This window comes from Crinia signifera, chromosome 11 (genome assembly GCF_055691185.1).
Source record: "Crinia signifera chromosome 11, ASM5569118v1, whole genome shotgun sequence".
Taxonomy (NCBI): domain Eukaryota; kingdom Metazoa; phylum Chordata; class Amphibia; order Anura; family Myobatrachidae; genus Crinia; species Crinia signifera.
In genome coordinates, this window is record NC_139227.1 from 70,676,054 (window position 1) to 70,703,773 (window position 27,720).

At 45.0% G+C, this 27,720-nt stretch overlaps 1 protein-coding gene across 2 annotated transcripts; it reads right to left on the minus strand.

The window, feature by feature from the left end:
• Positions 1-1,258: 1,258 nt before the first annotated feature.
• Positions 1,259-21,820, minus strand: FKBP2 (FKBP prolyl isomerase 2). Of its 2 annotated transcripts, none has more exons than XM_083164013.1 (6): positions 21,666-21,820; positions 18,471-18,692; positions 16,594-16,706; positions 4,629-4,675; positions 4,501-4,536; positions 1,259-2,348 (listed from the first exon to the last, which is right to left on the minus strand). In XM_083164013.1, the coding sequence occupies exons 2-6, from the start codon at positions 18,636-18,638 to the stop codon at positions 2,287-2,289; spliced, it is 426 nt and encodes a 141-aa protein (XP_083020139.1). In that variant the 5' UTR covers positions 18,639-18,692; positions 21,666-21,820; the 3' UTR covers positions 1,259-2,286. The 2 variants fall into 2 exon arrangements, with proteins under 2 accessions (XP_083020139.1, XP_083020140.1); XM_083164014.1 differs by lacking the exon at positions 21,666-21,820 and adding an exon at positions 19,131-19,959.
• Between the last annotated feature and the right edge of the window lie 5,900 nt (positions 21,821-27,720).

Here is a 27,720-nt window from a genome sequence, read left to right on the forward strand (position 1 = left end):
GGAGCTGCCGCGAATCACGGAGGGGTGCCGCGAATTGCGGGAGGGGGGGTCGCGGGGGTGGGTGCCGCGAATCGCGGTAGGGCGGGGTTCACAGGGGTTCCGGTGGGGGGTTGCCGCGAATTGCAGGAGGTGGGGGGTCACGGGGGGTGCCGCCAATCGCGGGAGGGGGGGTTGCGGGGGGGTGTGACGCGAATCAACACAGAAAGGTCAACACATGTAAATGTTGACATAAGTGTGCCACTTCATTGGTGTCCATGTCGACACATGACAATGAATATGAAAAAAAAAAAAAATTAAAAATAAATCTTCAAAAACTCATGTCAACCTTTTTCATTGTCGACCATAGCCATGTCAGTGTTTTGCATGTGCCATTTAATCCTGGGGCTGCTGCGAATTGCGAGGGGGGGTGCCGTGAATCGCGGGAGGGGGGTGGCAGGGGGGGTGCCGCCAATCGTGCAAGGGGGGGTCGCGGGGGGGTCTTTTTGCCGCGAATCGCGGGAGGGAGGTCGCGGGGGGGGGTGTTTTTTCCGCAAATCGGGGGGTGTCACGGGGGAGGGTTTGCCGCGATTCGTGGGAGGGGGGGGTCGCGGGGTGGTGGTTATGCCGCGAATAGCGGGAGGGGTCGTGGGGGGGGTGTTTTTGCTGTGAATCGCGGTAGGGGGGGTCAGTGGGGAGCGGGTGTTTTTGCCGCGAATCGCGGGAGGGGGGGGCGCGGGGGGGAGGTTTTGCCGCAAATCGCGGGAGGGGGGCGCTCACCTGGTGGCTGTGGAGTAGCAGTGCTGGGCAACATGGGAAGGCAGTGGGTGTCTGGCACTGTCTGTGGGCTCACTGGGCTGGTTCTCTGTCACATACCTCCCAACATGACCCTCTCTAGGAGGGACACAATGCTCTGTTTCTAGACTTCCCCTTAATGTATGATTGCCATCACCTGTTTTAAACAGGTTAATTTCTCAGAAAGGTGTTCAGCACAGATGAAGGCAATCACACATTAAGAGGAAAGTCCAGGAACAGAGCGTTATAGACACAGACACCCACTTTGAGTGACAGATGTAGCCAAATATATAGGAGATTTTGGAGGATTAGAATCACTCCAGCTACACTTAAATCCCATTAGGTGTAATACCAAGTGCAGGTCAGTTTTTAGGTTGGTGCGTCTTTACACCAAAAGGTCATGTGACTAATTCACTCACCTGTCATCAATCCAAAACATGAAACACTTTCCTTACATGTAGCAGTTACACATCAGCAATTGGCAGCGTAATGCAAATATAGTGTCTTTAATACCAGTTGGTATAGTACTGGGCACAGTATCTAATGCTGGGTACACACCAGAAAGATTTGGCTTCAATTCCCCGAATTTCGATACAATCTGGACCGATTGTATGTAAATTGGGCATGTTTTAGATCAGATTCTGATCCGACGCACGTCCTCGCTGGTCGTTTTGCAGATCCTACCTGCTGCAGTCAGTATTTTAAAATGACCCCTTCCACTGGGTACAGATCGTATCCATCAATCGGATTCATCGTATGGTCGTCTCACGATCGTTCTGGTGTGTACCCTACATTACTCATGCATGATGCTATCTTCTGTGTATAGCCACATGCTATGTTGGGTCTTCGCCTGTAAAGGAACAGGGAAAATGTTGGGTGGGCAGCAGCAAAAAAAAAAAAAAAATCACATCCAGCAAGCAGCTGCAGCCAACCAATTACCGGGGCACTGTCCAATAATTACAAATCAGTGATGACCATACACTACTATGCAATAATCTGTAGATCAGCCAGCTAGTTCATGATGTATGCCAGTTTCAGGAATGATGTGGCTACAGTATACATGTAGCTATGTACTGTATAGTGGCATTGCCCTTTCTTACTACATTTGCTCAGAAGCACATCCAGGTGCTATAGTTCAGAGCACATTTTTCAACTAAATGAAGGGTCATAAATTGGAGTTTCCATACAATGGTTCCCATTCACAGATCAGTATCCTCGCATGTATATTACAGTAAAATCGTACAGTTGACTCCTCTACATCATCACCAAATAATCTGTTTTCAGGACCAGCTGTTCTGTAAGTGGTTCTGATTACACTAGACATTTCCACATGGTTACCGCATAGAATGTAATGCCAGGCTAATTAATCACTCATCTGCCAAAGGAGCCTTACCCAGAACATTATGTAAATGAATGAAGCCACAATTTTTGTGTCTGTGTTTATTCATCACAGTGCGAGACGCCGCCATCCCCCGCAATCTAGACCCTATCTGTGTTAATAAGACCCTACCCAATCTACAAATCCGATCTTCTTTCAATATTTATCAACTCCACCTCGAAGACCAGAGTAGCTCCTCCTGAAACAGAATGAGAAAGTACTCCTATTAGCAGATGTAGCAATGTTCTTGTAAAATACCGCAACTATAAGATCAGATGAAAGAACGGTGATTTCAGGCTGGAGATAGAGACTAACATTAAAATAAAATCTGTGCCTGGTGGAAATTGCAGATAATTCAGAGGGGAGGGGGAGGGGGCATATCATGTAAAGCAATGTCAGATTACTCTCATTATACTTGTAAAGCTGGTAGAAAGTCTCATAATGCAAGAAAATGAAGTTTATTAACACACTGCACGGGTGGAGAAAAGAATAGGCGGCGAGCCCGCAACGGGCTTTGTTGCGCTCACCATGCTGTCTGGGTCTGGCCTGTCGGGATAATGACTGTTGGACACCCCACTGCACTGCTTGAGACTGGTGTATACCAGGGGTCCCCAAGCTCAGTCCTCAGAACCCCACACAGTGCACATTTTCCTAGCTTCCCAGCAGGTGCACAGGTGAATTAATTACTCAGACACATTTTATAAGATCCACAGGTGGAGCCAGTTATTTCACTTGTGATACAGGGGTAGCTATATTAAGCTCGGTGAAGTGATAAAGTCTGGTTTTTATTACTGGCCAATCAGCTCCTACCTGTCATTTTTCAAACCAAGCCTGTAACTTTACAGTTAGGAGCTGATTTATCTGGCCGGTGATAAAACCCAGACACCTTATCACTACACCAAGCTTAATAAATCTGCCCCTCTGTGAGGAGACCTGCAAAACATGCTCTGTGTGGTCCTGAGGAAAGACTTTGAAAACCTATGGTGTATACAATGTAACGTAAACTTTTAGTTCATATTGAAAAAACATCCTTAATAAAAATAAAAAACAAAACTTTTATATAAATATTATTGTAAATAGTTATATTTATTTGCAATTCAAACAGTCTGGTTTAAGTTAATGTTCATTTCTATTTATTTTTTTTCTACATTGAATGTTAAACGATGTTAATGTTCTTATTTTAAAGTGGCTCACCATTGGATCTGCTACTAGCGCTCGGGCTTTTGAGCCTGACTAGACGTTGAACCTATAAGGCTTAATCTCCTAATTAGTCATATACAGCTGTAGCACAGCTCAGCCGTGATTGCACACCCTATAAATGAATGGTACGATCACAAAACATCAGCGAAATAAGTGCATGTGCGATTTGAGTGTTTCCTCACACACAGAGTATCTTCTGTAGAGTAGAGTTGTTCTGTGCATTTGCAAGAGATGTAATACCCTCCACCAATATGCAGCTTTGGTTAATTTTTGCACCTACGACTACTTGGGTAAATAATGTAGAGTGGAGGCCAACAAGCATAGGCCCAGTACAGTAAATGATCATTTAAATGCTACTTTACCAAACCAGAACACAAGCATATTCACCTGTCGGAAAGCCTTTATATTATAGGGGCTTGTATAGACAGCTACAAAACACATTCATGTGAATGGTCAGAGTACGTACTCATCACTACCACAATATACAAATGTATTAGAATGGCTGCTCCCTGGTAAGCACAACTGGGTCTGCGTAGGATTTGTAAGCAAAGTAAAGGTCCATACACACTGGGTGACTATGCCCAGCGTGTATGGACAGCGATGATGTCAATCATCGCTGTGGGGAAAGCCGCTCAGTGCATACACACCGAGCGGCTTTCCCCCTGCCCGGCGCCGACGGAGGGGGAGACGGCGTTGCATAGCGCAGAGCTATGCAACGCCGCTCATCTGCTGGTATAACCAGCAGATGAGCGGCTTTCCCGGCGATAATGATGCGGGAGCTCATCGCTGGGGCATACACACTGGGCGGCTTTGAGCTAAAAGCCGCTCAAACAGGCTGTTTTGAGTGGCTTTCAGCTCAAAGTCGCCCAGTGTGTATGGGCCTTAACTGTCTGGAACAAACCATGACGCCATGCAAAGAGAGCAAACATCTATATTTTTCTGTGCAGGGGGTCAGATAGCCATACACTGCTGTGATACATGGATGCAACAGAGGACCCAGGCTTTCAAAGGGGCAGAATGCTGGAAAATTAAAAAGCAGGACCAAGTTTTAGTAACCATCTCATAAATAAAGTTGTTGAGATTAACAAGATCATTAGGAAATACCCTGATAATAAATACAAACCCATATCTCTATGTAGAGTTGTCCTTACCTGGAATCTTTGGCTGTGCTCCCCTATCCCCATATCCTGAGAGGAAGAAAAACAAAATAAGTACAAAACTAAATAAATGATTAGCAAACCAATACTTCATCGTTCTGTTTCAACAAGAAGATACTTACCCAATTCTGAAGGAATAACCAGCTTCCTTTTTTCCCCCTCGCACATTCTGTAAGAGAAGACGACACAATGGGAGAAACATTTACAAACCGGAATAAATTGCAGAGAGGATTTTCTTTCCACAGAAGTACATACAAGGTTAAGAATAAGCAGTTATGAGAACATGTATAATACAATGTAATTCTGGAAGATAAAAGGGGTTTCCTGTATAGGAGCCCCACACAAATGTATACTCTGTATTCCCAAGTCTGGAGTGGGGCAGGGCACCTAGCTGTTATTAGGGCAATATTATGTGTATGCATCCAAAACAGGGGGCATGACCACTCAAATGGGAGGTGTCCTCTAGACGTGTTCCCTTTTCATCATTGTATGTAGGGGGCATAACCTGTACTCCTGGAGATGCCGAGCAGCCCAAAAAGCCCTCAATGTAGCAGAAACAGAGGACACCTATGTCAATGACATTGACTGTAAACCACTGACACCCCACTGTACCAAGCCTTGGAATGGCAGGCGTGAGCTACCTTACCCTATACGTCTTCTGTCATGTAGATACAGAATGGGGATTTTAAAATGAAGTGACAACCATGATTATAAGACTAGAACAGTGGTTCCCAAACTGTGTGCCTAGGCTCCCAGGGGTGCCTCAGGACACTTGCAGGGGTACCTTGGGTTGGTGGACCAAGATCAATTCATATTATTTATGGTCAATGTACCAGGCAAAACCAGTGCTTGTGGCTGCCAATCATAACATATGTGGACAAACAGAAGCAAATCCCGTCCCTCACCAGATAACTGACATATACACACACAATGTACTTCATTTAATATTTTTTTTAGTGAATTTCTTTATAAGAAGCATTTGGCCTAGGGGTGCCTTGAAAATATTTTGATGCTCTCGGGTGCCGTGATTCGAAAAAGTTTGGGAACCCTTGGACTAGAACATAGGAACACATTTCGCTCTTACTGGGGGACAATGCTACAAATCAGCTCTTCCAAGAAGCACCTTGTGGACAATATGATTGTGGAAAAGCCACACACTCAGTATCAGCCTGCAAATGTATATTCTAAAACACTGGAGGAAAAGGGCTTGCTATAGAGAAACAGCTAAGTCAGGGATATACCATACTCAGAGCTTCCCCCTCCTTAAAATAAGGGACTTCAAGCCATTCCCCCAGCCTTCTGTGCTCTGCACACAAAAGGCTACTATGAAAGCCTCATTCAGCGCAGGTGACAGAGAACTCTAGTGCCAGCTAGTCCAGACCGCGCAGACAGAGCACAGAGCCAGCTCACAGCCATAAATTAGCCTACTTATTACAGAAGGCAGAAAATTGTAAGCCAGATAAATGGAGGAGCTCAGACGGGTGCTAATTATAAAGCATTTGGGATTTGCTCCTCCCCATAGAGAGAAGCACGGGCGCTTCAGACAGGCAAATGAATGCTGATTACTTCTGGTCTGTCACAATAAATAATACATATTAATCCACTACTAAATTTGTCTTTTAGCTTCTCCTTGACATTGAAAATATCATCACGGGAGACTGGGAACAAATTCCAGACAAATTATACAAAACCTCAAGCAAAGGATTTTTCATTTAATTTGCATTGAATTAAAACGGTTGAACAAATGTCTGACAATGACAACGCGCTATACAATATATAGCGGAGACCCACAGGATCACACTTGTAAGATGTATACCATCCACCTGCGTTTTACCCACTGGATAAATATTCTCTCTGTTACAAAGTACACAAATTTCTTTTTTGGGGGGACAGACACGCGGAAACGTTGACAAAGTTACAAAGGTAATTGAGGTAGCGCTTAATTCATATAAGGGGATTGAATGCTGCGGAGTCGAAGGGTGCAATACAAACACCTAGCATAGACCATAAAAGTGAATAAAAGGATGAACTCTGCATGGATGGGGAGGATATGCGCAGAGTTCAACCTAATATTCACTTCATGGAAAGTGGACAAAACCTTTAATAAAAAAAATAAAATAAAAAATAGCCGCTCAAACAACTGTGCTCCACAGATAAATGATTCATTTTGACAACACTTTACCTTGCAATACCTCAAATCACAATATACTATGGGGGAAATTAAATTTTTGGATTGTAGGGGTTTGCGCACTCGCCGGGGTGTCCGCTCCATGAGGGGCGGGCAGAAGACCGCCTAGTGTTTCATGGGTGTGCCCACAAAAATGATGGAAACTGTGGGTGTACTCCTGTGGACGCAGGCGTGTTGATGCTTGGGGAGGGTGGCTTATGTCACATACACAGGTATTCAATGCCGCAGCGAGCGGCCGGCGAGGGGGTTAAACAGCCAGGATTGCTGAAAACCAGCGATCCTCGCTGTTTAACCCCCGCGCCGGCCGCTCGCTCTATTCAACGTACTGGGGAAATCCTCACCGTCACAGGACGGCGAGAATTCCCCAAAACAGCGAGACCCGCGGCTGCTGCAGAAAACGCGCAGTTTTTAGCCGCGGGTCTCGCTGATTCTGGAGCCGCATCCGCCAATTCCCCCTCGCTCAAAAAACAGAGCGAGGGGGAATTGGCGCATCGGAGGCTGTGTTGAATGCTGTCAGGGTGAGTGGTGACAGCGAGCAGGAAGCCCTGCTCGCTGTCACCACTCGCAAACAGCATTGAATACCTGCCATAATGTCTGCTCACAGCCCAAATTCGGTCATCTGCGGCCAGAATAAAAATCTAGAATGACAATTTAATATTGAACAGGGAGGGGGGGGGGGAATTTTCATTCGATGGTGAGCAATCAAATGATTTCTCACCCGGTCGGCCGCATGCGAGCGGATGTGTATGTGAGTGCATCTGCTTATACGGTAGTGAGCGGCTTTGGGCGACGTTTACCTGCAGCCTAGTGCCCAGGTCTGAATCAGTCCTAATGCGTCATTCTTCATGAATATCCCCATTTTGTGCCTTCTCTTCTTTCAAGAAACTCTTATATGAAGTATCTCAATGCATTTCTAAGTGGCAGTTTACAGGTTAGATAATATTTATGTCAACCCAAAGGGATCCCCACCCAGAGATTTATTTACAGTTACTTACATAGCGCAACAGATTCCGAAGCGCTTTACAAATCCTGACAACAATAAAAGAACTGGGTAAAACAGACAGACAGAGGTTGAAGGGCCGGCTGCAAGCTTACAATCTATAGAGATCGCCAAATAGATCACGTCTAGGGCTGAGGCTGTCCAAATTTTGTAATGATTACTTAACTAGGTATTCGCTACATGTAAACATGCATCTCTGGTTCAGGGAAGATAGGTTCAAGCTATGGAGAGAAACTTCTACCCCTTTCACACCGCACTTGTTAAACGGTATATTGCCATTTTTTTCCCCATTTCAAAACGTTTAAGGCTGCAGTGGGAAAAGCGCCAGAGTTAAAGATAACCGGTATCTCAAAACGTTTAAAAAGCAGAGTCCTACACGTTTCAGAGCCGGTTTTTATGCAGTGAGAATGGCTCTGAAACGGTATTTAGTAAAAACAACAGATTACAGACCTGTGATAGACTGTGCCCTGCATTCTGCCTTGAAACGTGTTCAGGGGATTAAACGGGTTGACTGATGTGAATGGTACTTAAACGGTAATCTACTGCAATGTGAAGGCTCAGACCCGTTTTAAATACAGTTTAAAAATACCGGTGTTTGAAACGGTTTGGCAGTGTGAAAGCAGTATTGGAGGCCCTTATACACGTTTTGTTGTTCAGATTTGCCTGGAAACAACAAATCATGCAGTTGTGTACCTGGCATTACAGTAGGGAGCTCCTGATTCCACACACAGCAGTGCAATATGTAACACACAAGAAAATGCATGGATATTTTTTTGTTTTTAAGTTTTTGTCTATGACACAAGAGCACCCATGCTATGCACAGACACACAATCAGCTGCAATATCTGGCAGCTAGTCCAATATTGCATTGTATGTGCACTGCAGGTGGGCAAAGTGTACCATAATGTGCAGAGAGTTTTGCTGGCAATACATTAGAATGATCAGCACCCGATCAGAGTCCTCTCACACTTCCCTTGAACTCCCATGCAGCTTCCGGATTCACAATTTATTGCATTTTGACACAGTGTGCTAACTATGTACTTCCAAAGTAACAGGTCTCCACAAATCATATGTGCGGCAGGTAAGCTCATAGGATCCATATTACAACCACACATCGGATAGTAATTCTACCGAAACCCCTCACACTCTGCACAAAAAAAATCCAATACAATGCATAGTAAGAGCCATCAAAATTGTGCATTCTTTACCTCAAATCATTCTAATGTATGGCCAGCTTTAAATTTGGGCAAGTTTTTTTGTTTCTGTGCAGGGTAAATACTGGCTGCTTTGTTTTTACACTGCAATTTAGATTTCAGTTTGAACACGCCCAAATCTAATGCTCTCTCTGCACGTTACATCTTCCCCACCTGCAGTGCACAAAGATTGTTTTTAATTAGCTTGGAGCCCTAAATTCAAGACTGCAAGCTTAGCTTGGCAATATGAGGGTAAGTCATACTATACATATATGCTGAGTGTATACATATAGTCTGTGGGACTGTGTTTGGGGCACGGGGCTCTTTGGGCTGCTGTTGCTGGGCTGCTCCATGGCATCATATCGTACACTTTCCATCACCCCTTTAGTTTGTTTAGTATATATGTAACACCCTTCACATTTATTACTACCTCTTACTTAGGTAAGTCTTATCACATATAATTTCCCTTATCCCTTTAATTTCCCACCAATGTGATGCCATGGGGTGTTTCTGCTGGGCTGGCCTGGGGGTGTCCCGTGCCCTGGACCTGTCTCAGAGTAGTGTTAGGGACTTGTCTTATTGAGGTAACCTGGACGCGGTGGACAAGCCGATAATAATGGCCATCATTATGCTAATAACCTCAGAAATGCAATATAGCAAAGATATTAAAAGGTATAGCATTTATATTTAGTGTGCACCTGCAAACTCCTCCTCCTGCTTGCTGCACTACTGGTCTCAGCAGGTAGCACCTCATATGTCCAGGGTGTGCAGTTTAGGGCCCCTTCCTCTTTGTTCTAATTAAAGAAAGATTTTGCTTTTGAGATCCTTACTGAATAACCCACATGGCCCCAAGTCAACATTAGTGCCTGGCAAACATATAGAAAATATATGAGGGGGGTGTAATAAGTTTACAGAGTAGAATAGACAATATGATTGATTGTAAACTGTAGTTTAAGTCTAAAGGGCAGGACAGTGGTGTTATATGGCCCAAGAACATTCAAGGAGCACAGTCATCTGCAACTGAGTGTTCTAAAGGCAAGTACAGGATGTGTGGGATCCGCTCTGAGGGCCCAATTCAGACCCACTCACTGGGCTGCCCATATTAGGAGCCCAGCGAGCAGGTAAAGGCAGCTCCGCCAAGCCCTCCCCTCCACCCATAAATGCATGCGCAGCCATACGCACAGGGTAAAAAAAAATAAAAAATCACCACCAAATGATTTTCCCCCTGCTCACAGCGCCAGGTTAGTCTAGACTTAGACCCGGGTTGCTGTCCCGGCATTCACATTAAACCCGGGCGGCCATCAATTCTTATACACCTGGCAGAATTGCTGGGTTGCTCAACCCAGGTTATAAAGGTTCAGTGCTTTCACACCGCCCCTCGATACGGGTTATTATGTGAAAGGGGTATTATTTTGCATTAAAACGCAGCACAATGATATTGAATGTATGTATGTATGTATGTATGAAAAATATTCTCTTCTTTTCTCCCCGATTGTAGATAATGTATATAAATTATCTGTTCCACACCTTGAGCCTCACCAAGACAGTGTGTACTGCTTTAAGCTTTACTTCCCATCTCCACAAGCAGGGTTTGCATCTGTTACTATACTGAGGGTTTTATCAGTTTACTAACACAAAACTATGCGGGTTATCTGGGCAGGAATGCAGCACTCGAGCCAGGAAAGGCTACTGGGAGATCTCTGTTTAATATTTCTGTCACGATTGTTATTTTATACAGTTTTCAGCCAAAACTAATGGAAAAAATAAAATAAAAAATTATATCTATCTATACACACACACACACACACACACTACTGTACAAGTTTTAGGCAGGTGTGGAAAAATGCTGCAATGTAACTTTGCTTTCAAAAGTAAAATAGTTATTTTATTTTTTTAATCAATTATCAAAATGAAGGAACAAGAAAGGAATCCAGAACAAATTAATATTTGGTTTGACCAGCCTTTGACTTCAAAACAGCATCAAGTCTAGGTACTGTATACTTGCAGTCGGGAAGTTTGTTGGATTATAGTCAGGGGACTGATAAAACAATCATACTAAACAGGTTATAAGATCATTATTTTCATATGAAATGAACTGAAACAGAAACCGCTGAAACTTAAAACCCTGTGAGGAACACCCAAACTCTGCTACAAGGGTGAGATTGTGTAAGACCGTTTCATGTCACAGGTCATACACCATAGAAACGTTGAGCAACAAGACACAAGGTAGTTATCCTGCATTAGCAAGGTCTCCCCTGGCAAAGATTTCAAAGCAGACTGGGGTTTCAAGATGTGTTGTTCAAGTGCTTTTGAAGGAGCACAACGAAATGGGCAATGATGAGGACCAAATAAGCAGTGGTTGGCTAATGAGAAGTATTACATCAGATGAAAGACACATCGGACTTACTTCCCTTGGAAAATCAGAAGCTGTCCAGCAGTGCTATCAGCTCAGAATTGGCAGAAACTGTTCGGACTCACCCATCTACTGTTTGGGTAAGTCTGGCCAGAAGTGGTCTTCATAGAAGAATGCCACCCAAAAAGCCATACCTTTGACGTGGAAACAATGCAAAGCGACTCAACTATACACAAAAATATAGGAACTGGGGTGCAGAAAAATGGCAGCAGGTGCTCTGGACTGATCAGGCACATTTTTAAATATCTGGCTGTAACAGACGGCAATTTTTTCAGCAAAGGCCCATAGAGGGGTACAATAATAAAGCATGGTCGTGGATCCTTGCAAGTTTGGGGCTGTATTTCAGCAAATGGAGGTGTGGATTTGGCCAGGATTAATGGTGTCCTTAATGTTGAGAAATACAGGCTGGTGCTTAACCATCATGCAATACCAACAGAGGTGTTTGATTGGCTCCAAATTTATTCTGCAACAGGACAACAACCCCAAATATACAGCCAATGTCTGTAATAACTATTTTCAGTGTAAAGAAGAACAAGGAGCCTAGGAAGGGATGATATGGTTCCCACAGAGCCCTGATCTCAAGATCGTAACACCTGTCTGGGATTACACGAAGAGACAAAGGATTTAAGCACGCCTACATCCTACAGAAGACCTGTGATTAGTTCTCCAAGATGTTTGGAACCTCCTACCTGCCAAGTTGCTTTAAAAAACTGTGTGCAAGTGTACTTAGAAGAATGAATGCTGTTTTGAAGGCAAACTGATTACACCAACTATTGATTTGATTCTATTCACTTTGCATTTTGTTCATTGATAAAAAATAAAAACGTTTAACACTTCTATTTTTGATAGTATGCTTACTTTGCAAAAGTTGTAGGTAGTTGTAGGCAGGTGTTAACATGCAGCACAGTACTGTATAATACATATGCCATAAAAACAATGAATATTATTGTTTTGAACCTACATTGCAGGTGAGCCAGCCTACTTGTGTCATATTAAGCAATATGCTGCACCAGGCTAGAAGAGCTCTATGGTTATCTAGGAGCAATATTCATATATGATGCATTGCACAAGGATAAGAATCGGAGTCTTATACAACTGGGCTTTGTAATCACCTAAAGCCTCACCTCAACTTTTTCTCATTTCTACTGGTGTATGTCAAGCAAGTAACATCCCAGTACGGTGAGGGTTATCTAGCATAGTGCTGGGCAGTCTTTTGTTTGTCTTTAATTATGGCACAATAATAATAATAATAATAATAATAATAATAATAGATCTCATCAAGTTTTAACCCTGTCAGGTCCAACGTCTAGTCAGGCTCAACAGCCCTAGCGCTAGTAGCAGATCCAATGGTGAGCTACTTTGAAATAAGAACATTAACATCGTTCAACATTCAATGTAGACCGTTTATGAATAATAAAAAAGAATTACAATTAATTTAAACATTTAAAGCAGACTATTTGAAAACAATTTGGACGGCAAAGAGTATAGAAAAAAAGAAAAGAAGAAAAGATTGTCGACGCACACCTTGAAGAAGCACTCAGTGGCACAAGCAGCTTCATTTGAGGTTTCACAAACGATAGGAAAAATTTTATTAGTAAAAGGCACCAGTGGGTGGCAGCACATACTACGCAATAGTGATAGCGCTGCATTCAATTGTAGCCTAGGCACGCACCTGCAGGGGGAAATGTAATAGGGTAGGAGAATCAGAAAGTAAGAAATTTGGTAACAAATGTAAATGATTGCCGCTTTAAAAAAACCTGTAGATTTTACCAAATCTCTCACTTTTTTGATTCTCTCACCATATTACATTTCCCTCCAAAATCAACCACAAGCTTTTTTGGTACTTATGTATTATCTGGGCTCCCATGTTAAATGCACCCCATTTTTTCATACCCCTACTATCCAACTACGCATGGAGTTGATTTTATATAGTGTGGCGAGCGCAGCGAGCCACCGTGCCCGAAGCGTGGTGAGCGCAGCGAGCCCCGCGAGGGGACTCGGTCTCATAAGAAAAACGGGAGCCCAGATATTACATAAGTACCGCTTTTTTTTCAAATTTTTTTTTTTAAACTAATAATCCAATGTGAAGTCCATAGAGCATGAAACCACAGTTTAGTTGCAGTGCATTGGGACTGATTCAGAATTGTTCTCTTATAATTGCAATTTTTTTAGACTACGGAACTGCAAATGTTAAAAAGTCTTCTCCCTGCACTACAGCGTACAAAGACAACATAAAGACAGCTTTAGAATGTCCCAATGGGCAGGGACACTCCTGAGCTGCACAGAGAACCCATTGCCAGAAGGCAATGTCTGAAGATGCAAAGGATTTAAATGCATAGAGAACCACGTGGCAGCTTCCATTGAGTTGTCCAAGATGCTCCCACTGACAAGGGAATGAGTAGTCCCTATGTAAGTGGCAGGAAGCGCTGCTACAGAGTGGGAGCGGTGGATAGTCAAGAGGAGCCACATGGACAAAGTTGGTCTAGAACAGTGGTAGCCAACCCTAGCCCTCGAGAGCTACCAACAGTTCACATTTTCCAGACAACCTACCTGCTGCACAGCTGCACTCATTAATCACTGACACATTTTAAAAGATACACAGATGGAGCTAATTAGCTCACTTGTGATTCTGTGAGGAGACCTGCAAAACGTGCACTGTTGGTAGCTATCGAGGACTAGGGTTGGCTACCCCAGGTCTAGAAGCTGGCCAGCTTCAATTTTACAGGACATGGTCTCATTTGTGAACATCTCTGGTCCTGACATTGCATACCTTTTATTACATAAAGAGACAGTTGTCCATCTAAACCAGCTAATGGTTCAATTGGAACAGACTGGAAAGCTCAAAGAACCAAGGACAAGCGCCAAGAAGCCACTGGAGGATCAAATGGCAGCTTCACATAGAGGACACCCTGAAAACATCTGTACATCCGGTAACAGTGCAATCTCCTGTTAATAGAGGACAAACAGGGCAAAAAGTATGGAACGGAGGCCCAATTTTAGGCCCACTTGGAAAAAGGGTCTCGAGAGCTGGAATAACCAGTGGTTAACAATGCTTCCCTGTCCGCCAAATGAGATGTGAAATTCCTGCTGAGGAAGGCTTTCAAGGTTTAAGGCCCATACACTTAACAATTTTCCGCTGGGAAAAAAAATAAAAATAAATAAATCGGTCAAAACAGCCATTTTGACCAATTTTTAGCTGAAAATCATTTAGTGTGTATGGGCCAGCGATCCCCAACTAGCGACGATGTGCGCTCCTGCATCATCACCAGCGAGGTGGGCCATCTACTGCTTTTACCAGCACATCTAGCGACAATGGCTCATATTTGAGCCATCATCGCTGAATGTGTACAGCAGCCGGGCTGAAAGATCAAAGGCTTTCAGACCAGCTGACCACCTTCTCCCTTCCCTGCCATCCCCCTCTCTGCATGCTGTGTCATACTCATTGCTGCTCACTGCGATATCCGCACCGTCCCGCTGTCACCGCTCGGCCCGGCTCAACTCCACTCACAGAGTAGCCCTCCCTTTAATTACCATCCAAAGTTGGCAGATAGTATAAGGCAGGGGTTCCCAAACGTTTTGAATCATGGCACCCTAAAGTATCAGAATATTTTTCACGGCACCCCTAGGCCAAAAGTTGGTTACTAAATCAGGGAAAAATATTAAAATAAGTTGTGATGTTTTACTTAGGTCCAGTTATGTTGTGAGAAACATGAGTCACTTCTGTTTACCTACATATTCTTAATTGGAAGCCACAAGCACTGATTCTGCCTATTTCATTGGCCATACATAATTTGAATTGGTTCTGGACCACCAACCTGAGGCACCCCAGGGAGCCTTGGCGCACAGTTTGGGAACCACTGGTATAAGGGCTAGTTAAACTCCAACACAACAGACCATAGGAGATGTGCTCTGCACTGTGACGGTGTCAAGCATTTTGACAGTCACATTACAGAGCACATCTCTTATGGTCTATTGTGTTGGAGTTTAACAATCCCTTATGCTATCTGCCAACTTTGGATGGTAATTGCAGCTTTGTCATTGATTTAAAGCTCTTTCTACATGATATGGCCCTTCAAATTTGGATCCACCAGTAGGAACTTTGATCTAGGCCATTATTAAACACTTTAAGTTACCATTGTTCCATATAAGTATAAAGAAGCCAGCCCATACCAACATTACTATTGGTGGTTAATATTAAAGACGATCAATTGTACACATCGCCCCCTGAAGGAAAATCTTTCTCTGCCTGTGTAATGAGAACATTAGCTTCAGAAATTGTTGAAAATTAAACATTGAAGCTCCTCTTATTGCCTGTAAAACAACCTCTACGTTAATGTACACGGCACACTCAGAACTGAACAACCCCTGATGAAGTCTTATATTGACGAAACGTGCTGGATTCTTTGCTACTGTGAAGTGAGTATTCTATCTATTCTTACAAGTGTTGAGCATATCGTAACAGAGGATATGAAAATATACACTCTCAAGCATTTGGGGACTTTTTATTGTTCATGACCCTATAAGGTTAAATTGAATAAGGATTCACACCATTGGGTGCCCTCTTACCATTGTTGAGCTACCAACAGTTAACGTTTTCCAGATCTCCACACAGAATCACAAGTGAAGTATTTAGCTCCACCTGTAGATCTTTTAAAGTGTGTCAGTCAGTTATAAGTGCACCTATGTATTTGTGAGGTGAGTGGGAAACCGTGAACTGTTGGTAGCTCTCGAGGAATGGAGTTGGCTACCCCTGGTCTAGCCAGTCAGTCCCCTATTTACCTTTAGCACTGTCCGGGCTGGGTGGGTCGGTGTTATGGCTGCGCAGGGAGGAAAGATACCCCTGCTTTCAACATTCTGGCTGCTTCCCGCCCCTGCAATCAGCCTTGCTTTTCCCGACAGGTGCTGAAAGGGGGTAGGCCTGCCAGCAACTTCTCCCCTTCCCAGGGTTCCCGTGGGCAGCCTGCCGCCCCTCCCCCTCATCAGGCTAGGTCACCATTCTGGCTTCTTCGCCTCCGTTAGCACTATTGGCTGTAATGTTCTTCTGTAACAATGTATAGCTCACAAGGCTGCCCTTACCTGGATGTAACCAGATGCATTTAACTGTAATTTTAAGGTGTGTTATTCATATATGTTCGTTTTGAGACATGCAAAGGTTAGGGTCACTTGACAATGGGTTGCAACCTTATATGTTTTTATCAAAACCAGAACAAAATTCCCAAGCTTTTATTTACTAGATACACACAGGTCTGCAGAACCTGTAATGGCAAGTTCTATATTTCCCTAAACTGACTTACCCTAACAGACCCTGGTCCCAGCCTTTAATGACTTGTCCAGCGCCTAGTGTAAAAGTGAATGGTTGATTTCTGGGTATGCTGCTATCAAACTCTGTGCCATCCTCCAGTTTCCCCTGTGAAAAACAAGAGACAATGATATTGATGAATTAAAACCAGTCTGTTTCACCTAAACTAGAGACCTACCAAGCCTAGTAAATCTAGCCTCTTGCTTATCTAATGGGCCCTACACACATGCCGATGTGTGCAGGGCTACCTAGCTATGCTAGGTCGGGCTGTTCTGCGCCGCTATCGCCTAGCACACAGAGCTGACAGCCCACACACAGAGCGAGCTGTCAGCTCTGTGTGCTAAGCGAGCGGACAGCGCCAGTGTTCTCCGGTGGGAGAACACTGCCGATGCTGATGGACACTGTCCATCAATCTCGGCCACCGATAAAGACGCGCGGGGACACGCACGGATGCCGATACAGCCCCCACACATACACCGATGTGAGGGCATTTGCTAAGCGACTTTGCAAAACTAAGCAAAATCGCTTAGAAAATGCCTAAATATCGGCATGTGTGTAGGCCGTATTAGACCAAACACACAAAGTTCAAGTTATAGGGCAAGAGTCTCTTCAGAATGCTCATTTACCTTCGTAAGGCCAATGGCAGTGAAAATAACTGGATGAGGACTCCAAGCATGTCCAAACTATGGCCCTCCAGCTGTTGTGAAACTGAAAGTCTTATCATGCATTGCCACAGTTTTGCTTTAAGGGAATGCTAAAACTATTTCAAGGCATGCTGGGATGTGTAGTTTCACAACAGCTGGAGAGTCACAGTTTGGACATGTCTGCTCTAGCCTCACCTCAACCCTTTAATTCCCAAAGCCATTGTAACAAACACACCCCTAATGAAACCTTTTGTAGATGACTGCACGCGTGTGTGCATGTGTTTGCACCAGGAGTAAAGTTTGAAGCAAAAAAAGAAACAAGGGCAGGTTCTCATTTTGGATACATTCCTTGGAGCAGACAAAATGATGATTTTATTAACACACCAATGGCAGGGCTTATTCAGTTGCAAGATGGGATAATACTACTAACTCTACATCATGGCCTGATTACGCCCTATCCGCAAGTTCATAATGGTCAAGCGGCTGTGCTAGCTGCAAGTCTTCCTACAGATGTGGTCTGTGTAGAAGAGGCCAGGATCAAATCACATCTCAATAACAATAGAAAAAGGTATTTAAGACAACACTAATAATATAAAAAAAAGGATCAACTGTAGCTGTTACATTGTAATTTTGAAGGGCAAATATTTACAATGTGCCACAACAGCTGTGTGGCGTATTATGAACTGTGGGAACTAATGTGTGGCATCGTAATAATATTTAAATCTTTCCTGTTCAAACTCCCGCCGCATACTCCTCAGACCTCCCAATGTTCCCTTCAATACCTTTCAAAACCACCATACAAGCCCATTTTGTGCAATTCCAGTCCTCCCATCATGCCCCTTCTATTCGTCCTTGGCACATGCCATGATACCGAAATAACATGCCCCTCAAGTGCCCCATACATTAGACATATTTGTGTGCAGCCCTCCAGCAGAGTTGCAGAAAAACGCTGGTTACTTGACACATAGCCAATTAAAATGCCATCTAAACCCCATACACAATGCCACCTCCTCCCCTCCAAGCCCAATTTCTGCCAGGAATAATACTATGCGGGTGTACAAAGCATAGGCTACCCCAAAACAAAGATAGCTTTCCCTTTAGTTCTACAACTGCAGGCACCAAGAGGTGGACCGCTCACCCCGGTGGCGTGCACCAAAGCGGTCACATGTTGAAGAAGAAAGCTTATTTCTATACAGAGACAGCTAGGCACTCTCCTGGATATACTCACTGTGTAATGCATGGTAAGGGTGTCTCCTTTCCGAGATTTTATAGGGCAGTTCTCCACTCTCTTCTTCACTCCGATTTGTAATTTCTTACTTCCCTCTTTAGCGTAAGCCGAGGGAAGCAAGGAAACAACAAGGAGACACCACAAAGGTGTGAGCAGCAAAGTGTTCATGGCGATGGCAAGATGGGCACCCAAACAGTTAACAGTCACAAGCAATTATATGTTCTGCAAACAGAAAGAAGACAAATGGAAAGTATAAATAAAAAAAGGGTCTTCAGTCTAAAAAGGAACATAAGATATAAGAACAGGACAGACAGGCACACGAATATGATCAATACTATAGTTTAAGGTATGTAGATAAGAGGGCTCAATGCAAAGGATTAACTTTACAATGGACAAACACGAACCCTAAACAAGTAATGATGAGACTACATAGACGGCCACATCGTGCCTGATAAAGTAATACAAAGATGACACAAGGATCCCCTCAAGTCATACAATGGGTGGAATCTATTATTGCCCTCCAGTAGAAGACAGCAAACACTACCATGAAGAATAGGTTAGTGGGAACTTCTTTCACTAAATAGATGAAAGGATGGACCACGCAGGGGAATTCTTATTATAGATCATGGTCGGCAATGTTATATTGTTAATAACACTTACCTTGATTGCTGGCTCTGTTCAGAGAGATTAACAGGTAGAATTATTTTTGTTTTGCCACAAAAGGCAGCAGCACCATTATATTTTATCAAAATTACTCCCACCCTGTCCCATTTAATGAACAGCTCTTCACTGTGCCCTGACATACCCTTTGCTACAGGTGGGGGTGGGGGGGGACCCTCTATAGGAATAGTTTCTCAAACACATTATATAAAATTATTAGCATGCAGTATACAGCACCTCCATGTAGCACCTGGATTTAGCACCGTAAGGAGAAATAGGAAAGCAGCACCAGTAATCAGCTAAGTGCAGTGAATCAGAGTGCACCCAAAAGTGTTTTATTGCCCCCAAAAGGTGACAAATTACCAAATACAGTAGTTACCCAAAACACCCTCCCCCTTCCCCATTAACAACAGATGCACACAACACACACACATAACAGTTTAGTGTCGCCCCCATTTACAGAGGTATATCACCATATTTTCCTACTCAAGGCTCCCCTTTATCTGACACCCCAGGTTTTGCACTACGAGGAGTCCACTTTGTGTTGTCAGTCATGAAATATGGACCTCGGTGTCTCCTAGGCTCTCTGGGAACCCATACATCTTCCTCTAATGGCCATGCAGGACTCTGCTTTCCTGACTCTTGTTCCCGCATTATCCATACCTCACCCCCTGAAACTCTTGACCCTCCTTCACCTCTCCTAGCCTCATCTCTCCTTGCCCATTCTCTTAACACCCACACATCTTGCTGCTTCTGTCCCTCTCCTCTTGCCTCCCCTCGACAACCCCAAACATGTGATCCCTTGCCCCTCCTGTGGCTAGACCCTGCTCGACAAGAGCCTTCCCAACCTTGCCACCAATTTACCCACTCTTGTAGTTCAGGGGTGTCTCCCATTCTTCCTCCCTTCTTCGTGAGGGGTTCAGGGATATCCCCTATGTCTGCGCCACCATCTTCTCCATTACCTTCAACAGTCCCTTCCCCTACACGAAGAGTGCTGCTCAAGGAATAACCACAGTCTGTGGACCTTACTTCACCAACTGTATCCTTCTCAACATGTGGAGCGCCTTCAGTCTCTCCTAAATAGAGATGAAGGCACCAACACCAAGTGCCCCCTTCCTCTCCCTTCCCATGGCCCTCTAGACTGGACTGACGCAATAGTGCTGGCTTTTTATGTGCCAGGGAAGAGCAAGTATGTGCTGCTAGATTAGTGTGCTGGGTGTTTATAGGGCTGACATTTTTCACCTCCATCTCCCCATCCCAATCTCTTTCGCATTTAGTATTAAAAGTCTCTCTGCCAAGATTAGAACTCAAGCCCTGATCCATCTCATTAAATTCACCAGACCCACTGGACCCATTGCCCGGACTCCTAAATTCCTCCCTATAATTCATATAGCATTCTGAACAGCCCTTATGATTTTTCCCACTTTCAGGAACCTCAAGATCATTTTTCTCGTTAGTAAAAAACAGCACCTCTTTTGACCCTCTGGTATCTGAGCCTTCCTGTATGCCTGTGGCCCCATTAGCCTCTCCCCTCTCCTCTACCACCCTCAGTTCCTCTTTAGAATTTACTTTATTTGTTACTTCACTTCTACAACTACTCAGACTACACTGAGAGTTTCCTTTACTACTCCGGTCTTCTCCGGTATCCTGTGATACATCATCCTCCTCTTCTAAACTGTTTCCTCTGTACAGATCTTGGAAGCCATCCTCCATTACCTGGTGCCCACCTCCCTGGCTAGTGTCTACACAGCTACCACTAACCCGACCCCTCTTCTTCTCTTTAGATGTTTTGCTCTTCCTCTGCCTTTTCTGTAATATTTGCAGATCACAGTGCCCCTCCACCCTATGTTGACCCATCTTATCTCTCCCATTGGCTTTCTGCTGCTTCTCCTCATCACCCCCGACACTCTCATGCTGCTGGTTACTAATAATCTCCTGTAGGCCAAACTCTTCCTCATGGCAACGATTGCTTCCCTGAGGGATGCTTTTCCCATTACAGTGGCTGCCATTACTTCTATTGTCACTGACCAGGTCCTGAGACAGATGCTCTCTATCACATCCTCTGTGTCCACTTGTCACCTCCCGGGGGCAATTCTCACAATAGCCCTTTCCCCAACATTTATCTTCCTCTGTGTAGCACCTGGCCAAACCCTGAGCAGCCCCGTCCTCTAGATGAGCACCGGCGGGGTGAGGCTCTGTGCAGCCCTGAGCCCCGATCTCCTGAGAACCCCGCTCCCATCGCTTCCGTTCATCATTCATCACCACCTCCTCCTGCAGGGCTCCGTGCCCGTCATCAGCCCCTTCCCTGCGGCTTGCTTCCCCCTCCTGAGTCTCCCTCTCCTCTCCGCTGTCCTGAATAGCCTCCTGGGAGCCCCTCTCCACGCTGCGCCCCATGATTAGCTCCTGCGGGCCCCTAATAACATCCCAAGTCACCCTAGCTGTATCCCGGTGTCTTCTTCTCTCCCTCCCCCGTGCCCCAGCACCCCGCTCTTCCCCCGGCCTCCGCATCCCCCTTCCCGGGACTCCTGCCCTCACCTCTCCCCTGATCTGTCTGCACGCCTCAGCTTCACACCGACACAACCCCTCTTCCGCATCCGTGTACGTCACCACTCAGCCTGTCCAATAGGAGTACAGGGACCTGTCACCGGTGACAGAAAACCGTCCAATCCCTGGCTACCTCTCTTAGCGATAAGGGGCCAGGTAGGGACAGTGATAGGGACGGTCCATCGGGCGCAGGGCGGGGGTGTCGTGCGACTGTGTCCTCAATCGGGTGAGAGAGACAAGTGCTGGGTAGACAAACATAACATTATTAGGTGACATATGATAAATCCACGGATAGATGGCGCAGAGGACTGGCGAGGAGACGCTGCGGCGGCCGCATACTGGGGGAGCAGAGTCTCACACGCCCCCTTGCAGTTTTGGCACAGTGGTACAGTCCAGTGTCTAGACCGCTAAAGCCAGCAAAATAATAGCAGAGCCGTCAGAAAGCAGCGGCGGCGGCGATCATGCTGCATGGAGATAGACTATAAATACACTACTTGTACACAGAGTACAAATCAATACTTCTGTGATTGGCGGATGGTCAGGCCCACGCACCAATAATAGCTGCATATGCAAATCTGAGCCTGAGATTATGCAGAACAACTTCAGTTCACCCCTTATGTATTACCCTACATTGGCCAATGTTCTGGGTGACGTGTTCATCAGATAGATGATGAAGACTTGGGGCCTGATTCAGAGTTGATCGCTGATGTGCGCATTTGCAGTTCGAGCAATTAGATTGCCTGCGACGGGTTACGGATCGCATCGCATGTGCCCAAACAGCTAACGTTTGTATCGTCATCACAATCTCCTCGCAATTTGGCAGACAGGAAGTTGTCGTTTGGGGGTGGAACCGGATGTGTAAGAAATAATCCAGCCATGCCCAGACGTTTTAAGGGTGGGTGGTTGACATCAGCGCTGGCCTCGATATCCCATTACTTTAGCATTGTGGAAGGGTCAGACTTACACTTGCACAGACTGGAAAAATGATTCGATTGTTTTATGAATAGCGTATGGATGTGTGACAGGATAGCAATCGACGATATTTCATCAATTTGGTTGCACATTTACACAGGGCGGGTTTTCTTTCTGTAGGCAGTGGCTATCTACTCACAGTTATCTGCCCTTTTGTAGCTGAACGATCAGGTCTGAATCAGGTGCTTGGCGACAGACTCAGGTTTGCACCTTTTCGCTATGTGCTTGCTGTAGTCAGGTGTACAGCACTACAGGTGAAGGGTGGTAATGGTGCATTACACATCGAATAGCAAGGGCTGTGTAGATGGAACCAGGTGTGCGCTGATAGTGATGGTTGCTAATACCACTTTCAGATTGCAATGCCTGGTTGACCAGTTCCGGCACTTGCACATTAAACCCGGGTACACAGGGTGACCCGGGTGTAACCCTACTTATATCCCGGGTCAAATTGCTGGGATATAAGGTTTGGTGCTTTCACACTGCACCTCAACCCAGCCATAACCTGGGTTTGAGGTGAGACGTGAAAGGGTTATTAGTAGGGATGCCAATCCCAGGGCATTTTTACCATCTCGGGAGCAGGGGCTGAATAATGCTCATTCGCAATCCGAATTCATTCACAAGGCTTGCAAACCGATGTTTTACATCCATTTGCATGCCAGTGGGAACCTCCCCCATCTTTCGATGGTCACTGAACATCGAATGATGGCAAAATCACACGCGAAGAAATGTTGGGAATTGGGCAGGCGGCTGACATCCGGCTATGTGAGCTGTCTGCCCCCTGCACATGCGTCACGACCATATCAGCATATGTACGCCCAGTGTTTTAATGGGAGCGCCCATGAAACACAGCGCGTACACATATGCTAATCCCCAGCCCAGCACCCCATGCCCTTCTCCACCCACCGTTTGCAAGGCTGGGAGCGTGCACTCGGCGGCCATATTTCTCGCCAAGTTCGCACACACCCAGCATATACACATGCGCAGAAATACTGCCAATACAGTATCTCCTATTAAAAGGTTATTTGAGAAAAGATGGCGGTGCACTGTGGAAGGTTACTGCCAACTGGGGTTTTCCACTTTGCAGCGGTTCTGGTTCCCCACTCTGTCCAGGAACATTTCATACAGTCAGAATTGTATGCCAATTGGACCATCAGTATTCAGTCTCCGACTATCGGAAACACTCTGACAGTCAGAAAACAGTTTTCCACGTGTATTTTTTAAACACGTGTTCCATGTGTTTTCCACATGTATTTTTTTTTTTTCAAAATGTTTTTATTGAGCCTCAATAAAACAAAGTAATAATACAGTAGATCCAACAATGGACGATGATATACAAATAATAACAATGAGGTTCAAATACCATTTTCAACATTTTCCTTAACAAATTCACTAAATAAGTAAGGGAGGGAGCTACCTCCCAATACAGTCGAGAAAATATAGAGATATAGAATTCTATCAACGAATGCCGATAAATGGGTATGAGAGAATTTCTCTAGACATTGAGCTCGACCTGAGTATTTAATCAATACAATAATCTAAATAGGTAGAATAAAATAAAATAACAACAAAACAAAAGAAGAAAAAGAACAGCTTGGTCCTACACTAACATGGTAGGTGACCAAGTGATGAATCCTAAATCAAAGTACCTGCCCAACAGTTGACCCGGACCGCCGACCCTTCCACGGAGAGATCCAGTCAGTATGCGGATGATGAGAATAGAGAAGACAAAGAGTATGGAATAGGAGGAGGAGGAGTGGGGGAACGGAGTGGAAAATGAAGCATGTATAGGATAATGTTTAAAAACTGGATTATAGCGTGATAGGTGAAGCATTCTGTAATAGTTGAAGGGAGTACCATGATGTATTTTGAAAACAGCCTTGGATAGCCTGTTTGGTTCAAGAGGGTAGGGTCTGGATGAATTTGTTCCAGCAGGCAAATAATTTAGGGGTTAGAAGTTCTTTGTGGAGCGAGGTCTCCAGCCAGTCCATGGTGAACAGGAAGAGGAGGCGTGAAGTCGCCATGTCTAGTGAAGGAGGTGAGGGCTATATCCACTGCTGTAAGATGGCTTTTTTGCCTACCGCTGAGAGGAGTACAATCAATTTTTTATCGTTTTTAGGGATATTAGATTGGTCGGCAATATGTCCAAATATGGCCCAGGAGTCAGTGCAGCTAAATGACAGTTTAAGTGTGTTTGTAGCGTAGTTATGTAATATTTACCAGAAAGACTGAACCTGAGGGCATTGCCAGAGACAATGATATATATCAGCCTCTGGTGAATGGCATTTAAAACAATCTGACTTCTCTGCTGTGCCCATCAGATAGCAGCGTTTAGGTGAAAGGTATGCTCTGTGGAAGATTTTATATAACATTTCTTGGTATGAACTGGGCGGGATGAGTTTGAGATTAATTAGAAAAGTGTCTAAAATGGCTTCGGAGTCGAGAGAGAAGGCCTGCGAAGCCCACTTATCAAGTGCTGGGAGGTCTGTATCAGGATCTATTTCCGGGCGTATACGACCGTATATAGTGGAGATTCTACGTGTATTTTTTAACAAAAACATGTGCAGATTCAGTGGCGTAGCTACGTTTTGGGCGCCCCCCCCGCCGCCGCCCCGCCAAGCACCCCTACCCCCCCCGCCCATGCAAACACCCCCTCAATCCCCCACAGCCTTACCTATCGCGCTAGTCCCGGCGGCTCCGTTCTTCTGCTGAGGACCACCACAAAATGGCCGCCCCCATACAGCAGACAGTTTCAGAGAACTGTGTGCTATATGGGGGCGGCCATTTTGTGGTGGTCCTTAGCAGAAGAACGGAGCCACCAGGACCAGCGAGATAGGTAAGTCTGCGGGGGATTGGGGGGGGGGGGGGGGGTAACTATAGCACCGCAGCCCCCTGGCGCCCCCACATGCACAGCGCCCCCCCGCGGTGGCGGTGGCTGCGGTGCTATAGTTACGCCGCTGTGCAGATTCAACAACCTAGCAGCCATTTTCAACAATGCAGATTCCACTTTTGTGATGCCTTCAAAATAAAGATAGTGGGGCAGATGCATTAAGCCTTAACAAGAGATAAATGCAAGGGTGATAAAGAGAGATAAACATCCAGCCAATCGCCTGCTAACTGCCATGTTACAGGCTGTGTTTGAAAAAAGTCAGTAAGGAGCTGATTGGTTGGATGTTTATCTCTCTTGTTCACATTTGCATTTATCTCGTGCTAAGGCTTAATACATCTGCCCCAATGTTCTTTATCAATCTTTTCTGCTCATGCAGCATAACTGCCTCCCCCACTATTAATACCTTCATCCAGTGAGCACTGTAGCTGCTGTACCCCTGAAAAATCTACAGATAGATATCTATCTATTTATCTAGCTAGCTAGCTATCTATCTTTGAATGAGTTGTGTTTGTTTACATCCTGTAGTGCAGGCCCAAGTAGTAATTGTTTTGCTTGCTGTGCAGCAGAATAGCAGACAGATCAATGTGAGGTGAACTGAGGACACATTGAGAAGTCAGATGAGGACATGAAAAGGGAGACAGCAAATGAGCTAGGGAAACAGAACTAGAGATGTGCAGACAGGAGCAGTCTGGAGAGTGGAAGGAACAGTGAGGACTGGAAGTGCACAAAATACGTCAGTATTGGAAGAAAGAAGGGAATGTATAGACATCACAATAATAGAAGGATAGATAAAAGTCTTATAATACTATGAAAACTGTTTCACAAAATGTCTTTGGATAAGTTATATCTAAAAGGTGAATTACTTTATGTAAACATATTTAAGTACTTGTTTCCTAGCACGGCGCCCACGATTTTACATTGTATGCCGTCTCATCGTATCGCATGCGGGTATATGGCATGTGATGCGATGAGATGTGATTAAAAATTGTATAAGCCCCTATACGATTTTAAATTGTATAAGCACCCTAATGGGTGATTATAATGTGAAATACACCCACACGCCACCCCCAATATCAACGCTAACCAGAAGCGTGGCGAGCGGCGGCGGTACGCGTCCTCCGACCTTTTCCTACCCCTACTATCCACGTTGAGTTGATTTTATATAGCGTGGCGAGCGCACGCGTTTCACTTCACATGTATTCTGCGTCCCCTTGCGGGGCTCGCCACGCTTCGGGCTCGCCACACTATATAAAATCAACTCCACGCCGACGTGGATAGTGGGGGTAGGAAAAGGTCGGAGGACGTGTACCGCCGCCCCTCGCAGGCTCGCTGCGCTCACCACGCTTCGGGTTAGCGTTGATATTGGGGGTGCTTATGGGGGTGCATTACATTGTATGGCATTGTATGCCATATACAATGCTATACAATTTTAACATTGTATGACATCGGGGGCCATCGCATCGCATACCATTGTATGCCTTATGGTATGCGATGCGATGGGCGCCGTGCTAGGAAACAAGTACCCATATTTATTAACAGTTATGTATATAGGGCACACACATTATTCAGTGCTTTACAGATATTTACTCGTATCAGTCCCTACTCTAGTGGAGCTTAAGCTGGGTACACGCTTTCCAATTTGCATGAACAATATGGTTAACAATATCTATGTGCATGTGGATCATTTACGATAATCCCGATCATCTAAACATGCAGTCCATACAATTTTTTATTTTATTTATTTTTTTATCTCTTTCACTATAGACACAGAGTGGGCTTTATAATAATAGCACATGTTTGCACAGGGGGAAATATGAAGAATGCCTCCGGCAGTATTTGCAAATAATGGGCAGGATGTATTAATATACATCGCCGCCCTTCGCCGGGTGTCCGCCGCGATGCTGCCACATATGTACTAACATATGCGGCTGGCATTGCGGTGCCGTAACGGAGACCCCCGACTCTTCGTCTCCTCCCTGCCGGCTCCTGATGCCTACACGCCGAGGCGGCGGGGTTGCGGCGACTCGGCGAGCGGCGAAAAGAAGCCCATAGGCTTCTATAGGGTATCGCCACCCAGAGGGTGGCGATACCCTGCCTTGCGAAAACGGGGCGGACGGGTAATAGTACATAGGAAAATGCGGTAAAACCCCCGTTTTACTGCATTTTCCCTTTAGTACATCCCGCCCA

Coding starts and splice junctions, on each gene's coding strand:
- FKBP2 (XM_083164013.1), bottom strand. CDS start 18,638: ATGAACACTTTGCTGCTCACACCTTTGTGGTGTCTCCTTGTTGTTTCC. Junction 4,676..16,593: donor TGGGACCAGGGTCTGTTAGG/GTAAGTCAGTTT, acceptor CTTCTCTTACAG/AATGTGCGAGGGGGAAAAAA. Junction 2,349..4,500: donor AGCACAGCCAAAGATTCCAG/GTAAGGACAACT, acceptor ATTCTGTTTCAG/GAGGAGCTACTCTGGTCTTC.